The 16,390-nt window shown below is 40.3% G+C and overlaps 1 protein-coding gene across 1 annotated transcript in view; it reads right to left on the bottom strand.

Moving 5' to 3' along the window:
• Positions 1–16,023, bottom strand: part of PRORP (protein only RNase P catalytic subunit) — a 143,518-nt gene extending 127,495 nt beyond the window's left edge. Inside the window, exons 1-4 of the mRNA XM_032344021.1 lie at positions 15,919–16,023; positions 14,298–15,577; positions 12,059–12,106; positions 11,238–11,370 (exon numbers count right to left, since the gene is read on the bottom strand). Coding sequence (XP_032199912.1) covers positions 11,238–11,370; positions 12,059–12,106; positions 14,298–15,283 — 1,167 coding nt within the window. The 5' untranslated portion in view covers positions 15,284–15,577; positions 15,919–16,023. The remainder of the gene's footprint in view (positions 1–11,237; positions 11,371–12,058; positions 12,107–14,297; positions 15,578–15,918) is intronic.
• Between the last annotated feature and the right edge of the window lie 367 nt (positions 16,024–16,390).

Here is a 16,390-nt window from a genome sequence, read left to right as displayed (position 1 = left end):
ATACTACTTCAAATCCATCAGAGTGGCTAAGGTAAAGAGACTGACCATAGTAAGTGCTCTCCAGGATGTGAAGCAACTGTAATATTCATTTACTGCTGGTAGGAATGTAAAATGCGACACCATTTTGGAAAATGGTTTGGCAGTTTCTTAAGAAGCCACACACACACCTATTATAAGACCCAGTCACCCTACTGGTAGATATGTACCCAAGAAAAAGAAAAGTTGCAGGAAGTTAGTATCCCTTCTGAAATTCATGTCCACCCAGAATGTAGCCTTATCTGGATGCAGATGTAATTAGTTAAGATAAGATTGTACCAGAATAAGGTGGGTCCTAAATCCAAGGACGGATGTGCTCATAGGAAGAGTTGGAACACAAAGAAGAGGCAGAGAGTGAAGAAATATGGCTAAAAGCCAAGAAAAACCAAGGATTATCTGAAGTGAAGCTTGGAAAAGAGAAAGGTCTCCCAGAACCTTCAGAAGGAGCATGGCCACATCCATACTTTCATTTTGGACTTCTAGCCTCAGAATATAAGAGAGCAGATGTCTGTTGTTTAAGCTACCAGTTTATAGCGATTTGTTACAGCATCCTTAGTAAACACAGAAGCACAAAGTACAAAGACTTCTACAAGAATGTTCTTTTTAACTATATTTTTAATAGTCCCAAACTGGAAGTAACTCAAATATCTACCAACAGGTGAATGGATTTACAAGTTGTGGTGTATCTACCCAAAAGAACATTATTCAGGACTAAAAATGACTGAGACATAAAAACAAACAAACAAACAAGAAAAACATGGAAGAACTCTCAAAATTATTGTACTGAATATTTAAAAAATAATAACCAGACAAAAACACTACATATGGTATGATTCTATGGTGTTTACCTGGGGTTGGGGCAGGGAGGCAAGAGTGAGGTACAGGAGTCATTACAAAGAAACTTTAGGAGGCGAGAGATACATTCTTTATATTGACTGGGGCAACAGCTCCACAGGGGCATATATGTGTCAAAACTTACCAAGTTGAAGGGAACATGGTGGAGATGGAAACACCAAGAATCTGTCTCTCCCACCTAGACAACAATCATACTGGCAGAAACTCTCTGACGTAACCAACTATTTTGGAACTCTGGAGTCTGTTGAAGGCTTGCAATTTGCAGGGGAGGTCTTGAATGACAAACTGTCCTTAATTTTGCTCAGTTTTGGGGTGCCTGGGTGGCTCAGTGGGTTAAGCCCCTGCCTTTGGCTCAGGTCATGATCTCAGGGTCCTGGGATGGAGCCCCACATGGGGCTCTCTGCTCAGCAAGGAGCCTGCTTCCCCCTCTCCCTCTGCCTGCCTCTCTGCCTGCTTGTGATCTCTCTCTCTGTCAAATAAATGAAGAAAATCCTTTTAAAAAAATTTGTTCAATTTTAGCCCCTAGTGCAGCAGCAGCTACCTATCCCTCACCCCAAACCAAATGGCAGGCAGCTGCCATGCTCCTAGAGCAGCTTGCATACCCATTAAGGGAGCTAGGGTGGACAAAAAGGATCCCTTCTCCAAATACTGGGGATCCACGCTCTGCTCATTGCTACTTTTGATCAGAGGTTCAGCATACTCACAAAGAAAAAAGAAAATCTGAATACACCTATATGTAGTAAGAAGACAGAATTAGTGAAAAACAACAACAAAAAACCTCCCAACAACAAAAGCCCTGGACTTGATGGTTCACTGGTGAATTCTACTGAACATCTAAAGAATGAATACCAATCCTTCTCAAACTTTTCCAAAAAACTGAAGAGGGACTACTTCCCAACTCATTCTTTGAGGCCAGTGTTACACTGATACTGAGGCCAGAGGAAGACATTACAACTACAGACCAAGATCCTCCATAAACATTGATGTAAAAATCCACAACAAAATGCTAGCAAGCAAAATTCAGCAGTATGTTAAAAGGATTACCCATATGACTAAGCGGGACCTATTTCTGGAATGCATGGATGGTTCAACATATGAAACTCAATCAGTGTAACAAGCCACATCAACAGAATGAAAGGGGAAAAAAAAAACCCATGATCATCTCAATTGAATGCAGAAAAGGCATTTGATAAACCCCCTTTCATGATTTAAAAAAAAAAAACACAAAACTAGAGGAAAACTATCTCAATGTTTAAGAGAAACCCACAGCAAACAACATACTCAACATACTCAATGGTGAAAGACTAAAAGCTTTTCCTCTAAGATTAGGTCCAAGACAAGGATGCTTGCTTTCCACCACTTCTATTTAAACATATTGGAAGTTCTAGCCAGAGCAACGTAAATAAGCAAGTAAAAGAAATAAAAAGCACCCAGACTGGAAAGGACAATGTAAAATTATCTTTGTTTGTAGATGATTTGATTGTATATCCAGAAAATCCTAAAAATTCCACACCAAAAAAAGCCACTAGAATAAATCAATTGAGCAAAGTAGCAAGTCACAAAGTCAACATACAAGAATTGGTTACATTGCTATTAATAATGAACGACCTAAAAAATAAATGACAAAAACAATTCTATTTACAATAGCATCAAAAAGAATGAAATACTTAGGAAGTAACTTAACCAAGGAGGTAAAAAACAATACAAAGAAAAACTACAAAAGATTGCTGAAAGAAATTAAAGACATAAATAAATGGAAACACATCCCGTATTCATAGATTGGAAGACTAAATATTGTTAAAACATCAAAACTACCCAAAGCAATTGACAAATTCAATGCAATTCCTATCAAAATCCAAGTGATATTTTTTGCAGAAATAGAAGAACTCATCCTAAAATTGATATGGAATCTTAAGAGACCCTGAATAACCAAAACAATCTTACAAAAAGAATAAAATTCATACTTCCTGATTTTAAAACTTACTACAAATCTGCAGTCATCAAAAGAGTATAGTGTTAGAGGTGTCTGGGTGGCTCCGTCGGTTAAGCATCTGACTCTTGATTTTGGCTCAGGTTATGATCTCGGGGTCGAGATTCAGCCCTGCACCAGGCTCCACACTTAGCATGGAGTCTGTTTATTCCTCTCCCTCTGCTCTCCCCCCTGCCTGAGCTCCACCTCCCCTTCTCTGTCTCAAATAAATAAATAAAATCCTAAAGAAACAACCAACCAACCAAAAAACAGTGTATTACTAGCGTAAAAATAGACATATAGACCAACAGAATAGACATAGACCCAAACCATTTCATGTATGGTCATATGATTTCTGACAAGGGTCCCAAAACCATTCAATGGGGAAAGGACAGTCTTTTCAACAAATAGGTCTGGGAAAACTGGATACTGACATGCAAAAGAATGAAGCTAGACCCTTAACTAACACTATATACAAACATGAACTCAAAATGAATCAAAGATCTAAATGTAAGACCTAAAAGAGTAAAACTCTTAGAAGAAAACATAGAACAAAAGCTACATGACACTGAATTTGACAGTGTTTTCTTGGATATGACACCAAAGATACATGGTAGCAAATATAAACAAACTAGACTTGATAATATTTAAAAATTTTTGTGAAAGCACCGAATCCTAGCCACTAGACCACCAGGGAAAAAATATTTTTGTATCAGAAGATATTATTAACAGAGTAAAGAGACAACCCATAAGATGGAAGAAAATATTTATAAATCGTATTATCTAATAAGAGACTAATATCCAGAATATATAGAAACCACCAACAACTCAACAACAAAAAAAACCCCAATTCAAAAATGGGGAAAGGAATTAAACAGACATTTCTCCAAAGATAGACAAATGGCCAACAAGCACAAGAAAAGATGCTTAACATCACCAACCATCAGGGAAATACAAATCAAAACTACAATGAGATACCACTCATAGCCATTAGAATAGATACTATTAAAAACAAACAACAAAACAGGGGCACCTGGGTGGCTCAGTGGGTTAAGCGTCTGGTCATGATCCCATGGTCCCGGGATCAAGTCCCACATCAGGTTCCTTGCTCAGCAGGGAGCCTGCTTCTCTCTCTGCCTGCTGTTCCCTCTGCTTGTGCTCTCTCTCTCTAGCAAATAAATAAATAAAACCTTTTTTAAAAATTGAAATAAAAAACCCAAACAAAACAGTATGTGTTAGTAAGGATGTGGAGATATTCAAATCCTTTATGCACTGTTTGTGTGAATGTAAAATGGTGCAGCCACTGTGAAACACAGTTCCTTAAGAAATTAAAAATAGATTTAGCACATGATGCAGTAATAATAACACTTCTAGGTATATACCCAAAATAATTGCAAGCAGGGTTTCAAAGAGAGATCTGTAACCCAGGCTCATAAACAGCATTATTCACAGTACCTAAAATGTAGAATCAACTGGAGTGTCCACTGACACCTGGATAAATCAAATATGGTATATACATACAACGGAATATTATTCAGCCTTAAAAAGGAAGGAAACTCTGCAGTATGCTACAACATGGATAAACCTCGAGGACATTATGCTAAGTGAAATAAACAAAAAGGCAAATACCAGGGCACCTGGTGGCTCAGAGGGTTGGACCTCTGCCTTTGGCTTAGGTCATGGTCTCAGGGTCCTGGGATCGAGCCCCGCATCGGGCTCTCTGCTTGGCAGGGACCAGGCTTCCCCTTCTCTCTGCCTGCCTCTCTGCCTACTGGTGATCTCTCTCTGTCAAACAAACAAATAAAACCTTTGAAAAAAAAAAAAAAAGGCAAATACCTCCACTTATATAAGGTACTTGCAGTAGTCAAAATCATAAAGACAGGAAGTATTGTGATGGTTGCCAGCAGCTGGAAGGAATTATGTTTAATAGTAGGGTTTCAGTTTTACAAGAAGAAAAGAGTTATGGGGATAGATGAGGTGATGGTTATGCAACAATGTTAATATATTTAATATCACTGAACTGTATGTACACTTAAAACCAAAATCTATAGAGGGTGGAGTCCAGGTGTCATTAATTTTTCAGTATCTCCTCAACTATTCTAACCAACAACCACTTCACCAAAGGGTGCCATTTCATTTACTCTGTTTTATCTACTTGATAAAAACATTTAAGCCTGAAATAATTTTTTTTTAAGATTTTATTTATCTATTTAAGAGAGACAGAGAGAAAGGATGGGGAGGGGCACAGAGGGTGAAGGAAAAAGAGAAGCAGAATCCCTGCTGAACAGGGAATCCAATGCCTAGCTTGATCCCAGGACCCTGAGATCATTATCTAAGCCAAAGACAGATGTTCAGCTGCCTAAATATCTATTTAGAAACATCCAGGCACCCCAAGTCTGAAATAATTTTGATAATTCTCATTTTAGATGCTTATGGAGGTCAGCCGACATCATACTTTTTTTTAAGTAAACAAAGATGTGATATTTATTCCTTGGTTTGTACCTCAAATTCCTAAATTACAAGATTTAGAAAGCAATGTTGCAGCTACTTGCTCCCAGCACAAAATTATTTAAAATACAGAATATGTTTTTGCAATGAATGGCAACAGAGACTGAACTGCGACCACCTCAAAATTCATGGGTTGAAGTCCTAGCCCCAAGCAGTGCAGAATGTGACTGTATTTGGAGATAAAGCCTTTTAACAAGCAAGTAAGGTAAAATGAGGTCATAAGGACGCGCATTAATCCCATCTGACTGGTGTCCTGAATACACAGAGATACCAGGGATGCTCAGGCACAGAGGAAGTCCATATGAAAATCAAGCAAGAAGGGGGAGATCTGCAAGTCAAAAAAGAAGCCTCAAGAGAAACGAAACCTGCCAGCACCTTGATCTTGGACATCTAGTCTCTAGAACTGTGCAAAAACAAAGTTCTGTTGTTTATACCACCTGGTATGTACTATTCTATTATAGCAGCCATAATAGATTAATACAAATGGTGAGCAAAAACAAAGAAAAAAATAAATCTGGGAAATGACATTCTGGATCTAAACTTTACCCTGGAGCGCGTACCAAACCCTGACCGTTGGATACTGGTTTTGGCCAGAGCCTAGAACCGCTCTTCCTGTCACATCTTAGCCTCAAATATTTCACCTGCTCTCTGACCTCAGCCTTCTAGTACTCTTTCCTTTACTCCCACTAAACCTTTTCTTCTACCCCACACTGAGACTGTTGGTCCCTTGAACTCTTCTAGAAGAGAGTGCTCTCTGGCCTTCCCTCCCTCCCCATCTAGTCTGAGCACCATAGCAATCATGTTCACTATTCTGTCAGAACGAACTTCCCTTGCTCTCCATCATACTGTCACACTTCACCAACAAAACCCCAAATTCGAGCCAATGCTACATTTTGTCTTCACTACTACCATTGCAGGTGAGCCAAGCTCTGTCAGAAAAAAATTACATTATACATTCATGTGAAGTCAAGTCTACAAATTACTGACTCAAATCTCAGCACCCACCCCCTGCCACAATCCTGTGAGGAGTTAGCATGTCCGCCATTCTTAACAACCATTCCAAACATTCTTCACTGTCTCTAGTGTTGACTATACTCCCATGTGGTGTCAACTAGACTTTCTACTTGAGTCCAGCTTCTCACCTTCTACCCATTTAACACAGATGTCATTTCCCTCAAACTTCTCTCCCTCTACCTATATGCTTATCTATGTCTGCACCTATCTTCACTTTCTTTTCTACAGTCTCAAATGAGGCTCAAATTGCACTGTTTTTGGCAGCCCCTCCTATTTCTGAACCTTGCCCATTCATTATCCATTCTCTCTCCTACCTGTCCTGCTTATTCAACATTTGTATCTTCACTGACACCCTTTCTGCATCACCTAAACATGCACAAGTCTCTCCCACATCCCTACATCCTCCCTTGATCTCTACCATCCTCCAGCCCAACTATCCCATTGCTTCTTATTTTCATCTAAACTTCTCAGAAGTATAGTTTATTCTCAATGTGTGTTCACTGAGTTGTTCTAACTTGGCTGGCGTGGGGCCCCAATATACAACTGAAACTGCCCTTCTAAAGTTATCAATAACTTCCTAGTTACTTAGTTCTTAAGTAACCCATGCTATAGGCCTGAGGAAAAAGAAGAGAGCCTCTTCTAGTACCCACTGCTCTTTCAAAGTCACTATGTCTTCACTCTTTACCTCATACCAGTGGTCAGCAAATTTTTCTGTAAAGGGCCAGACAGTAAACAGTTTAGGTTTTATGAGCCACATGGTCTCTTTGATAGGTACCCAACCCCAATTCTGCAAGGCAAAAGCAGCCACAGACAATACATAAATGAATAAGTGTGGCTGTGTTCCAATAAAACTTTATTTATATAAAACACGTAGTGGACTGGATTAGCTCTGCAGGCCATAGTTTGCTGACTCCTCCTCTTTGCTAGCACCTTGTGTCACCCCAGGCGCTTCTACATTTATCAAGAATTTGCCACCTGACTCAGTTCTCCATCACCAGCCTAAGTAACAAAGCACATTACCTGGCACCTGGTAGGCATTCTATAAGCGTAGCTGCAATTATTATTTTAAAAAATTATCATACAGACACACTCAATAAATCTGTGGGTGACCATCCAGCACTTTCAGCTCTGTTTCTTCATCTGCTTAACTCTGACACTCTAGTTTTGTCATCACTGCAGAGCACTCTACCTCTGAATACCTCTGAAATCTAACCTCTCCTATACACTGATCAAAATCTCCTGCTTGTCACTCTCAATCCTCTTATGCTTACTCTTCAACCTCAGTGAGCCTCCAATCCACTTTTATCTCTATTCTCTCCTAATCCATGAGCTCCCCCCATCTTTACTTCCTATCACGCTTGATCTCATGGTCCGTTCATTGAGCCATCCTCTTACCTACACCCCCAGCAACTATTTTCCCACTGTACCAGACTAGCAAAATCCTGTATCATCCCATCTATCTGCCTTCTCTATTCCTACACCTGGATGGCTTAGGACTACTCACAGATCAATGCCATCACAAACTTGGACTCTCTGGCCTCAGCTGGGGCTTCAGCACCACCCAGCAATACCTTCCCCAATCCTCTCCTTAAGGTCCCTTAGGCTTAGGCTATCATACTTTCTCTCATGTTCAAATGACTAATTTGCCCTGGATTCTTCAGAGAAATGAAGAGGTGTGAATCTATGTTCTCAACTCTTTGCTGCACCAAGACACTTAACTTGTCCACCATCTTGAATTCCTTCCCTCTAGACCCAGAAAAACAGTTGCTTCTACTCCAATCCACCAGCAGTGTTCCGGATCCATCCCTGCCCCTTCTACCTTACCGATTCTACAAAAACCAAACCCTGAGCAAGCCAGCCACATCGTACGACTTTCTTCGCTGCTCTTTAACCATGGCTATATTGCTTAACCTGAGCTTCCCCATCTTCAAAATGGTGATATCCTTGCAAGGTTGTTGTGAGTGTAATAGATCTTGAACTGCCTGACATTTGGCAGTCATTTCATAAATGGTAGCAATTATTAGATTAAGTTAATAGCCTGAAGGTGAAAGGCAGTGACAAGAGATGGAATACAGGGTTGGAGACCTTCAGTGGTGGGGTGAGGGGTGGGCGAGGTGGGGAAGGGAAGCATACCTGGAAAGAGAAAGAGAAAATCATTTCCCTTAACCTAAAATGTTCCAGTCCTTCTATGAATATAACCAGTTGTTTTGTGAATTACAGTAATTAAATGTATGACCACTCTTTGCTATTCTCACCATAGTCTGGAGCCTGCAACTCCTCTTTTTTTTTAAAGATTTTATTTATTTGACAGATGGAGATCACAAGTAGGCAGAGAAAGAGGCAGAGAGAGAGAGAGAGGAGGAATCAGGCTCCCTGCTGAGCAGAGAGCCCAATGGGACCCTGGGATCATGACCTGAGCCGAAGGCAGAGGCTTTAACCCACTGAGCCACCCAGGCGCCCTGCAACTCCTCTTTTAGCATAACCCTCTCCAAGAGGAAGATGTGCTCTATGTTCTAAGGCTTGGCCAACAAGGAAAACTAACAAATCTTCCTTCTATTAAGCTAGAATTAAAGTGATATACATTAAAAAGGAATTATAGCCATGTTGAACCATTAGAGGTATCAAACAAAAGTATTCAATTTATGATTTCATTACTGGGACAGAAAGGTGAGAGCCTGAGCCATCTCGTGCTTGAAATAAGCAAAAACTGGGGGCAAACACTGATGGGACAGTGGAGGAAATGTCAAAAGGACACAGGAGCTGGCCTGAAGGGGCTCCTAAAGGACAAATCCAGGACAATTTGAGCATCAAAAAGAATAATGATGGTGGTAACAGATTCTAGCACAATTAATCAAAAAGAGAAAAGAAAAAGTCCTTATGTCTGGAAAAGAAAATTAAAAAAAAAAAAAAAAAAGTAGGAGCTCCAAAAAAAAGAAAAAAAGAGAACTCTTCTACAGAATAATACAGTTAAAAAATATAGAAGGAATGAAAAAACTAGACAATCACCACTTTACAAAATCCAAAAGTAAAAATCATCCCCATGATACAAAAAACACTGGGTGAAGAGTTAACAGGCTATCTGCAAGAAGGAGAGAACATCTGCATATGCCCAACGTATTATTCCACAGGCTACTTAAATTTCAATTACAAAGATTGCCAAGGGAAAATGTGCCTTTATAGTGAAGATATCTGGCAGCTGCCCTCGTGATCAAGTGATGGAACTTAGCGTCAATAGTGAGAATAACCTAATGTTATGTGGCTGCTGGATGGCAATAAGCGCACAGCATCCTCTGTGCAGTGTACGCCCAAGAGTGGTCTACTGAATTAATGGAGGAGAAAACAATCAGACAATTAGTCCACAGTCTTACTGCTCAAAACGCCATCTAAAGACTAGAACCATATCATCTGGGGGCTGTTCAAAATACAGATTCTCAGGCTCCCCTCCAGACAACTGAATCATAATTTACATTTTAACCAGATCCTCAACTGATTCACAGGTACAACATTTGAGAAGCCCTGTACAAGACAAAATACCTAGCCTTTCCAAAAAAATCAATGTCATAAAAATTTTAAATGTGGCCGTGTGGGAGGGTCTGTTCTCAATTTAGTGAGACATGACCACTAAAAGCAATGAGTACATTGTGATTGAATCCTGGAGCAAAAGGGAAAAATTTATAATAATACATTTCAGGGGGACAAACTGGGAAAATCTGAATGTATCTTTTATTATGTATTATTTATTATGTACCTTTTATTAAGAAACACTGAATTGGGTGCCTGGGTGGCTCAGTGGGTTAAAGCCTCTGCCTTTGGCTCAGGTCATGATTCCAGGGTCTAACTTTATCAATAAAACTAGCTAAAAGTTATTCCGTAAAATGAAGCTAATGTTGGGCGCCTGGGTGGCTCAGTGGGTTAAGCCGCTGCCTTCGGCTCAGGTCATGATCTCAGGGTCCTGGGATCGAGTCCCACATCGGGCTCTCTGCTCAGCGGGGAGCCTGCTTCCCTCTCTCTCTCTCTATGCCTGCCTCTCTGACTACTTGTGATTTCTCTCTGTCAAATAAATAAATAAAATCTTTAAAAAAAAAAAAAATGAAGCTAATGTTTTTATGGACCACATTTTCCTTATTTTGAAGAATAAAGGTCTTCATATGATCCAAGGGCATTCTATGACAATTTTAAGTCAAAGTAAGAAGGCAGAACAATTTTCACTTCTTGTTTTTATTTGGTACCTTGAAGAAAAAGCGTTTACTAAGGTAATAAGTGACCTTTCCCCAAGGTAAAAGCATTTTAGTTCTTCAGTTTAATCTTAGTAAACCAGTATAAAGTGCTGAAGATTAGCAAAATGAAGCTATTAAAAATGACTTACAGAATCAAATTCAATACCAAGAAAATCTGGAAACTCAAACTCTTTTCATTAGAAGAGTTGTGAGAAACCATGTTTCTGTGGGAGTTACTGAAAACAGTTTTCTGGAAGTACTTATACAAAAAATGAGCACCTATCTTTTTGGCTTAAGTAGACCTGTGCCTAGATAAAACAGGACTGACTCCAATAGAAGGATGATAGTCTACCCCAATTATTCTGTTAAATTCTAAAGCAGTCTCTCCTAAAGGTTGCCAACTATAGCCAGCAGGCCAAATCCAGCCTACAATGTATTTTCATAAATATAGTTTTAATGGAACACAGCGATGCTCAGTCACTTATGTACTGTATTTCGAGCTGAAAAACTGCAGCAGAGACCATATGGCCCACAAAGCCTAAAATACTTACTGTTTGGTCTTTTACAGAAAAAAAAATTGCCAATTCCTACTCTAGACAAGCAATCCATAAAAGGAATAAAACCTGTTCAGGACGCACCTGAGGTGTTGTCTTTTTGTATTGATCACCTCCATCTATCACATCCCTCATGATTTCTCCTTTAAGAAATTCATACTCTTCTGGACTCAAGTGAATAGACTCCATGGTTTTTCCACAGCCCGAACATTGACCACTGTAATTACAACAGTTTGTATTAAATGGTATCCTGGAAAAAAATTTTTCCTAAAATGAGTAATCCTAGGACAAGAGGAAATTGAAGAGTAATGAAAAAAGAACATTATAATCTTTGTGATGATCACATTCATCCAATTTTTTATAAACCTGATAATAACACATATTAGATATGCCAGAAAAACCTGAAAAAGTAGACTGCTGGGCACCCAGATTAAAGTTTTTAAAGTCATTTTCAAAACACAACTGGGTTCCAAATCTGTAGAGGAAAATATCTCTGGGGCTTCACACAAGGCTCATACTACTTTATGGGAAAAACATTTTGAGTACTGGTAATTCTCCATATTCCAAATATGGCTTTTTTTTCTTAGGTACTCTCTTAATTATTCTATCTTTAATGTATTCTTAAAAATTTTTTGATCGGGGCACCTGAGTGGCTCAGATAGTTGGGCATCTGCCTTTGGCTCAGGTCACAATTCTGGAGTCCCGGGATCGAGCCCCACACCTGGCTCCCTGCTTGGCAAGGAGTCTGCTTCTCCTTCTCTCCTCCCCTTGCTGTGTTTGCTCTCTCTCACACATTCTCTCTCAAACAAATAAAATTTAAAAAAAAAAAATTTTTTTTTTGATCAGTAGCAACAAAACCTACTAAACTCACATCAAGAAAGTTAAAATTAAATTTTGGTCTTTACCTTTCCTTGATTGTTGTGAACTGTCCTTTCCATTGTTCTCCAGGAACACTACAAAAAAAGATTGCAAAACTAGATCAGTAGGAGGTCAGATTCCTATGCAACCAAAAGATAAGCATTTCATTTAGAAACTCAGCAGGCAAGAGCTCTGAAAAGTTCAGGATACTTCCTTACAATGGTTTAATCAGAAGAGTGGGTGAGACACTGTGAGAGGGCTAAGGAGATAATGGTACCCTACTCGGGATCTCCTCCTTCACTTCTCCTTTGGTCATCCAACCTTTATCTTTATTTTTTTTTTTAAGATTTTATTTATTTATTTGACAGACAGAGACCCCAAGTAGGCAGAGAGGCAGGTAGCGGGCATGGGAGCAGACTCCCTACTGAGCAGAGAGTCTGATGCGGGGCTTGATCCCAGGACCTTGAGATCATGACCTGAGCCAAAGGCAGAGTCTTAACCCACCGAGTCACCCAGGTGCCCCAACCTTCATCTTTGTATCTAAATCTGCCTGACATTTAACAGTGTAACCTATAAATCAGACTTAACTCTTAACCTTCTCCATTGAGCTACCAGAGACTGTTTCTCCCCAAAGTAATTTCTTCCCTTATACTATCTTCTTATGTACTACTATAAACTGTCAAGTATTATATTCCCAATTAGGTTGTGAATCCCATCTTAATAGAACTTCTATCACCAAATGCCCACAGTGCCTAGCCAAATGGAGGCATTCAAAACTACTTCATTTATTTGCTCAAATTATCCTTTCCTTCCTCTTACTTATACTACTGTCAGCTTCTACTGATTTGATTGCCTTCTCTCCTTCCCTAGTTAAATCAAGATCTCAACTTTCATTCAAACCTATAATTGCCTCCAAATAGATCTCCTTATTTCCCATCTTAACCCCTCTTCAATTTTTTTGTGTGTGTGTTGACAGTTACCTTTCTAAAACTCTACTCCAAGCTAACAGAATAAAGTCCAAAATCCTTCTCATTCAAGATTTTCACAATCTAGCCCCTCTAGTGATATTCAATAAATTTGTCAACTAAGATAATTAAGCATGGTTGCTACTTCAAAGATCTGTAAAGAGAATATATAGCAGAAAGGAGAAAAACAGAAAACAAATTAAATTTTTAGGAAAAGAACCTAAAACAAATTAGTGTTGAAAAAAATAAGTGAATAAAAGACTGAAGCAATTGGGGTGCCTGGGTGGCTCAGTGGATTAAGCCTCTGCCTTTGGCTCAGGTCATGGTCTCAGTGTCCTGAGATTGAGCCCCACATCAGGCTCCCTGCTCAGTGAGGAGGCTGCTTCCCCCGTCTCTCTGCCTGCCTCTCTGCCTACTTGTGATCTCTCTCTCTGTCAAATAAATAAATAAAATCTTAAAATTAAAAAAAAAATTAAAAGACTGAAGCAATAAATAGGCACAGAACCAGTAACATGAATAAAAACAAAGAGAAAGCAGAGAGCCTTGGAGAGAGCAGCTGGATGATGGAAAGATCCAAAAGGAACTGAACAATGAGATTTTCCATTTTTAACACTTGAATATCACTGATCACAGTACCTCCATCTGCTCCAACCATCCAAGTTAATGAAATGCATAGATTAAACAGATACCAGTCACTAGGTTTCTGAAGAACTTCTTAATTACTAATATGACCCAAAGACAGCTCCAGTTTTCTTGCTATGAACTCCAGCGACAAAAACTATTTGTAAGTATATCATACAGAACTCAGAAAAAAACAGATTATCCTTCTACAAAGAAAAAATACATGAAAACATACAAGTGCTTGATAACTTCCCTATTATGTGATGAATGGAGAATAGAAATTGTTTATGTTATTACTTTTTTAAAGAGGAGGAAATTTTTCTTTAATTTTATTTTTTAAATTTTTTTAAAAAATTTAAGGATTTTATTTATTTGCCAGAGAGAGAGAGAGAGAAAGAGAGAGCAAGAGAGGACAAGCAGGGACAGTGGGAGGCAGAGGGAGAAGCAGGTTCCCGGCTAAGCAAGGAGCCCAATGCGGGACTCGATCCCATGACCCGGAGATCATGACCCGAGCCGAAGGCAGAAGCCCAAACCCACTGAGCCACCCAGGCACCCCCAAAATTTTGTTCTTAAAGGGAAACAAATCTGAGAGAAGGAAAGAAGTATAATCTGAATAGAGTAATTCTCAACAACAACAACAAAAGGAGGTGGCTGCTTTTAGGTAGAGGTATTAAAAACATACTATAAAGATCAAAATTACCTCTCAAACCATGTTTTGATACTGTGGGCAAATGATTCCTCAGGATATAGATGATTATTTCTTAGATACAAAAGAATGTCAAGTAGCTTATTTGAATACTGCTCATCTTTCACGTTTTTTCCAAAATCAAAGAATGCTTTTAAAGTTTTCAACATAGGAGTAAGATCACGACCTAACAGTTCCTGATACAAATTCCAAGCGAGGCTCACGTCTTGATGGAGGAGGGCTCCCTCAATACAATCATTGTAGTTCCTTACTGAAGGGATCAGGACTTTTTTGACATCCTCTAACAGCAACAAAGCTTCCTTCCATCTATCTGAGCGGACTAATCCCTGGATGAGGAGAGTATAGGCTCCAGGCTCTAATCTCTTATATCTGGCTTTCATGATCTCATAGACATCAATAACTTCCGATGTCTGCTTATGAAAAACACAGAGATACAAATACCTGACCAGCAAATCATAGCCTACAATACCGTTGTTTTTTGCAGCTACCCAGGCTAACAGAGATTTGGCCACATCTATAGAGCTACGGGAGTGTGCCATTTGTGAAATGATCCAGCTTGCAAAATTAGCTTTTCCTTTGAAATTTTCCTTGAGTTTATCCCACTCTTCTGAAGTCAAAGGTTTTGTTGGAAGTTGAATAGTGTTCCTTACAGGTGGCAAGGCATGATCTTCCCTAAGAGGATTCATCTGTGATCTCTTCCTAGCCGCTCCAGCTGCAAACAGATGGGAATCAGAAGAAACTTCCTTATTACTGCCTTTATCTCCTTTCCTGACGCATCTGGACTTGGCAACCAGCAGATTCACTGCTTTGGTATTTTGTGCAGACACTGCTTTAAGAGAAAACCACTTCTGTTGCTCCCGGATGCCATAACGGTCTTTGAGAAAGAGAGAGAAGTAAGAGTGCCCCAGGCTTAGGCCAAGGTATGGGTTGCTCTTCCAAAGCTTGGGAAAGCTTCGAATACCCGTGAAACACAAAGTCATTGTGCGGTGAGATCAGCACTAGACAGGATGGTGTTCACAAAACCCCTACTTCTACAGCATAATTAAGGAACTGGGAGTGGGGGCGGAGAATCGAAGCGCCACTTCTTAAAAGATGATTTTCAGTTTCTCACAGACAAATCAGGGGTCTGCTTTTGGGGCTACCTAACGCAACGAAGTCTGCTGAGTTCTTGCCATTAAACAACCATCCGGGGACATCCGACATCGGTCGCAAGTTCTAAAACCTGGGGACAGGGCAGGAATCCTCCGGTGTCTGATATATTCCACACGGTGAACCTGAGGAAAAAGCACAAGGAGGCCCGTCCAGTTTGATTCGCGTGGAACACAACAGCCCTTGAAAAAGAGGCATGATCCCATGGGAGCCTTGCTGAACGAGGGACGCCCCAACCCCAGACCTGGGAGCAGCATGGACGGCGGCGAAAGCCAAAATCTAGCGGCCCTGGGCCGGCATAACAACCCTCCCAGGCCGCCAAACACGTTAGGTGATGATATGAGGGCGGGGGCGTTGGGGAGAGAGCCGAACAGACGATTCAAGTAAGGAAGTGGGATTCACGAAGGGCACTGCCGGCCGTGTACAGACCGCTTGGAAACGAAGTTCCCTCCATTCAACAACTCACCTCAGCACTCACGCTTAAGGAAACCATAAGCACGACGGAACTACCGCATCCACAATGCACCGCGAGGGCCCAGGCCCCGGGGCGTGGCCGAACCCCACGCAGGCGTTCCCCCGGGCCGGAAGGCGATAAAAACACAATTGTGAAGCTGTTAGTGTCAGAAGGGGCTGTTGAGGACGTCTACTACGTTCAGGGAAACTTTAGGGCCTCTAGATATCTGCAGTGAGCGATGAAAAGAAATTGTGAAGCAAAAAAGCTCTTCCTCAGGCCGGAAGCACCGTAGGCCGCTGGAATCACGTGGTACACAGGCGCCAAAGTCCCAAGTTAAAGAAATAAATACGTGGGCTTCTTTATCCTGCACCTTTAAAATTGGACTTCGGGAAGTTGGGCTCTGCCTAACAGATCACTTTTCGGTCTGTTTCAGGTCGGCGTTCCCCGCTGTTAACGTGATCGCCGTATTCTACGCAGTAGCTAT

Source organism: Mustela erminea, chromosome 5, assembly GCF_009829155.1.
Source record: "Mustela erminea isolate mMusErm1 chromosome 5, mMusErm1.Pri, whole genome shotgun sequence".
NCBI classification, from domain to species: domain Eukaryota; kingdom Metazoa; phylum Chordata; class Mammalia; order Carnivora; family Mustelidae; genus Mustela; species Mustela erminea.
The sequence above is the reverse complement of the archived record's forward strand: the minus strand, read 5'-3'. Positions and strand labels throughout refer to the sequence as shown.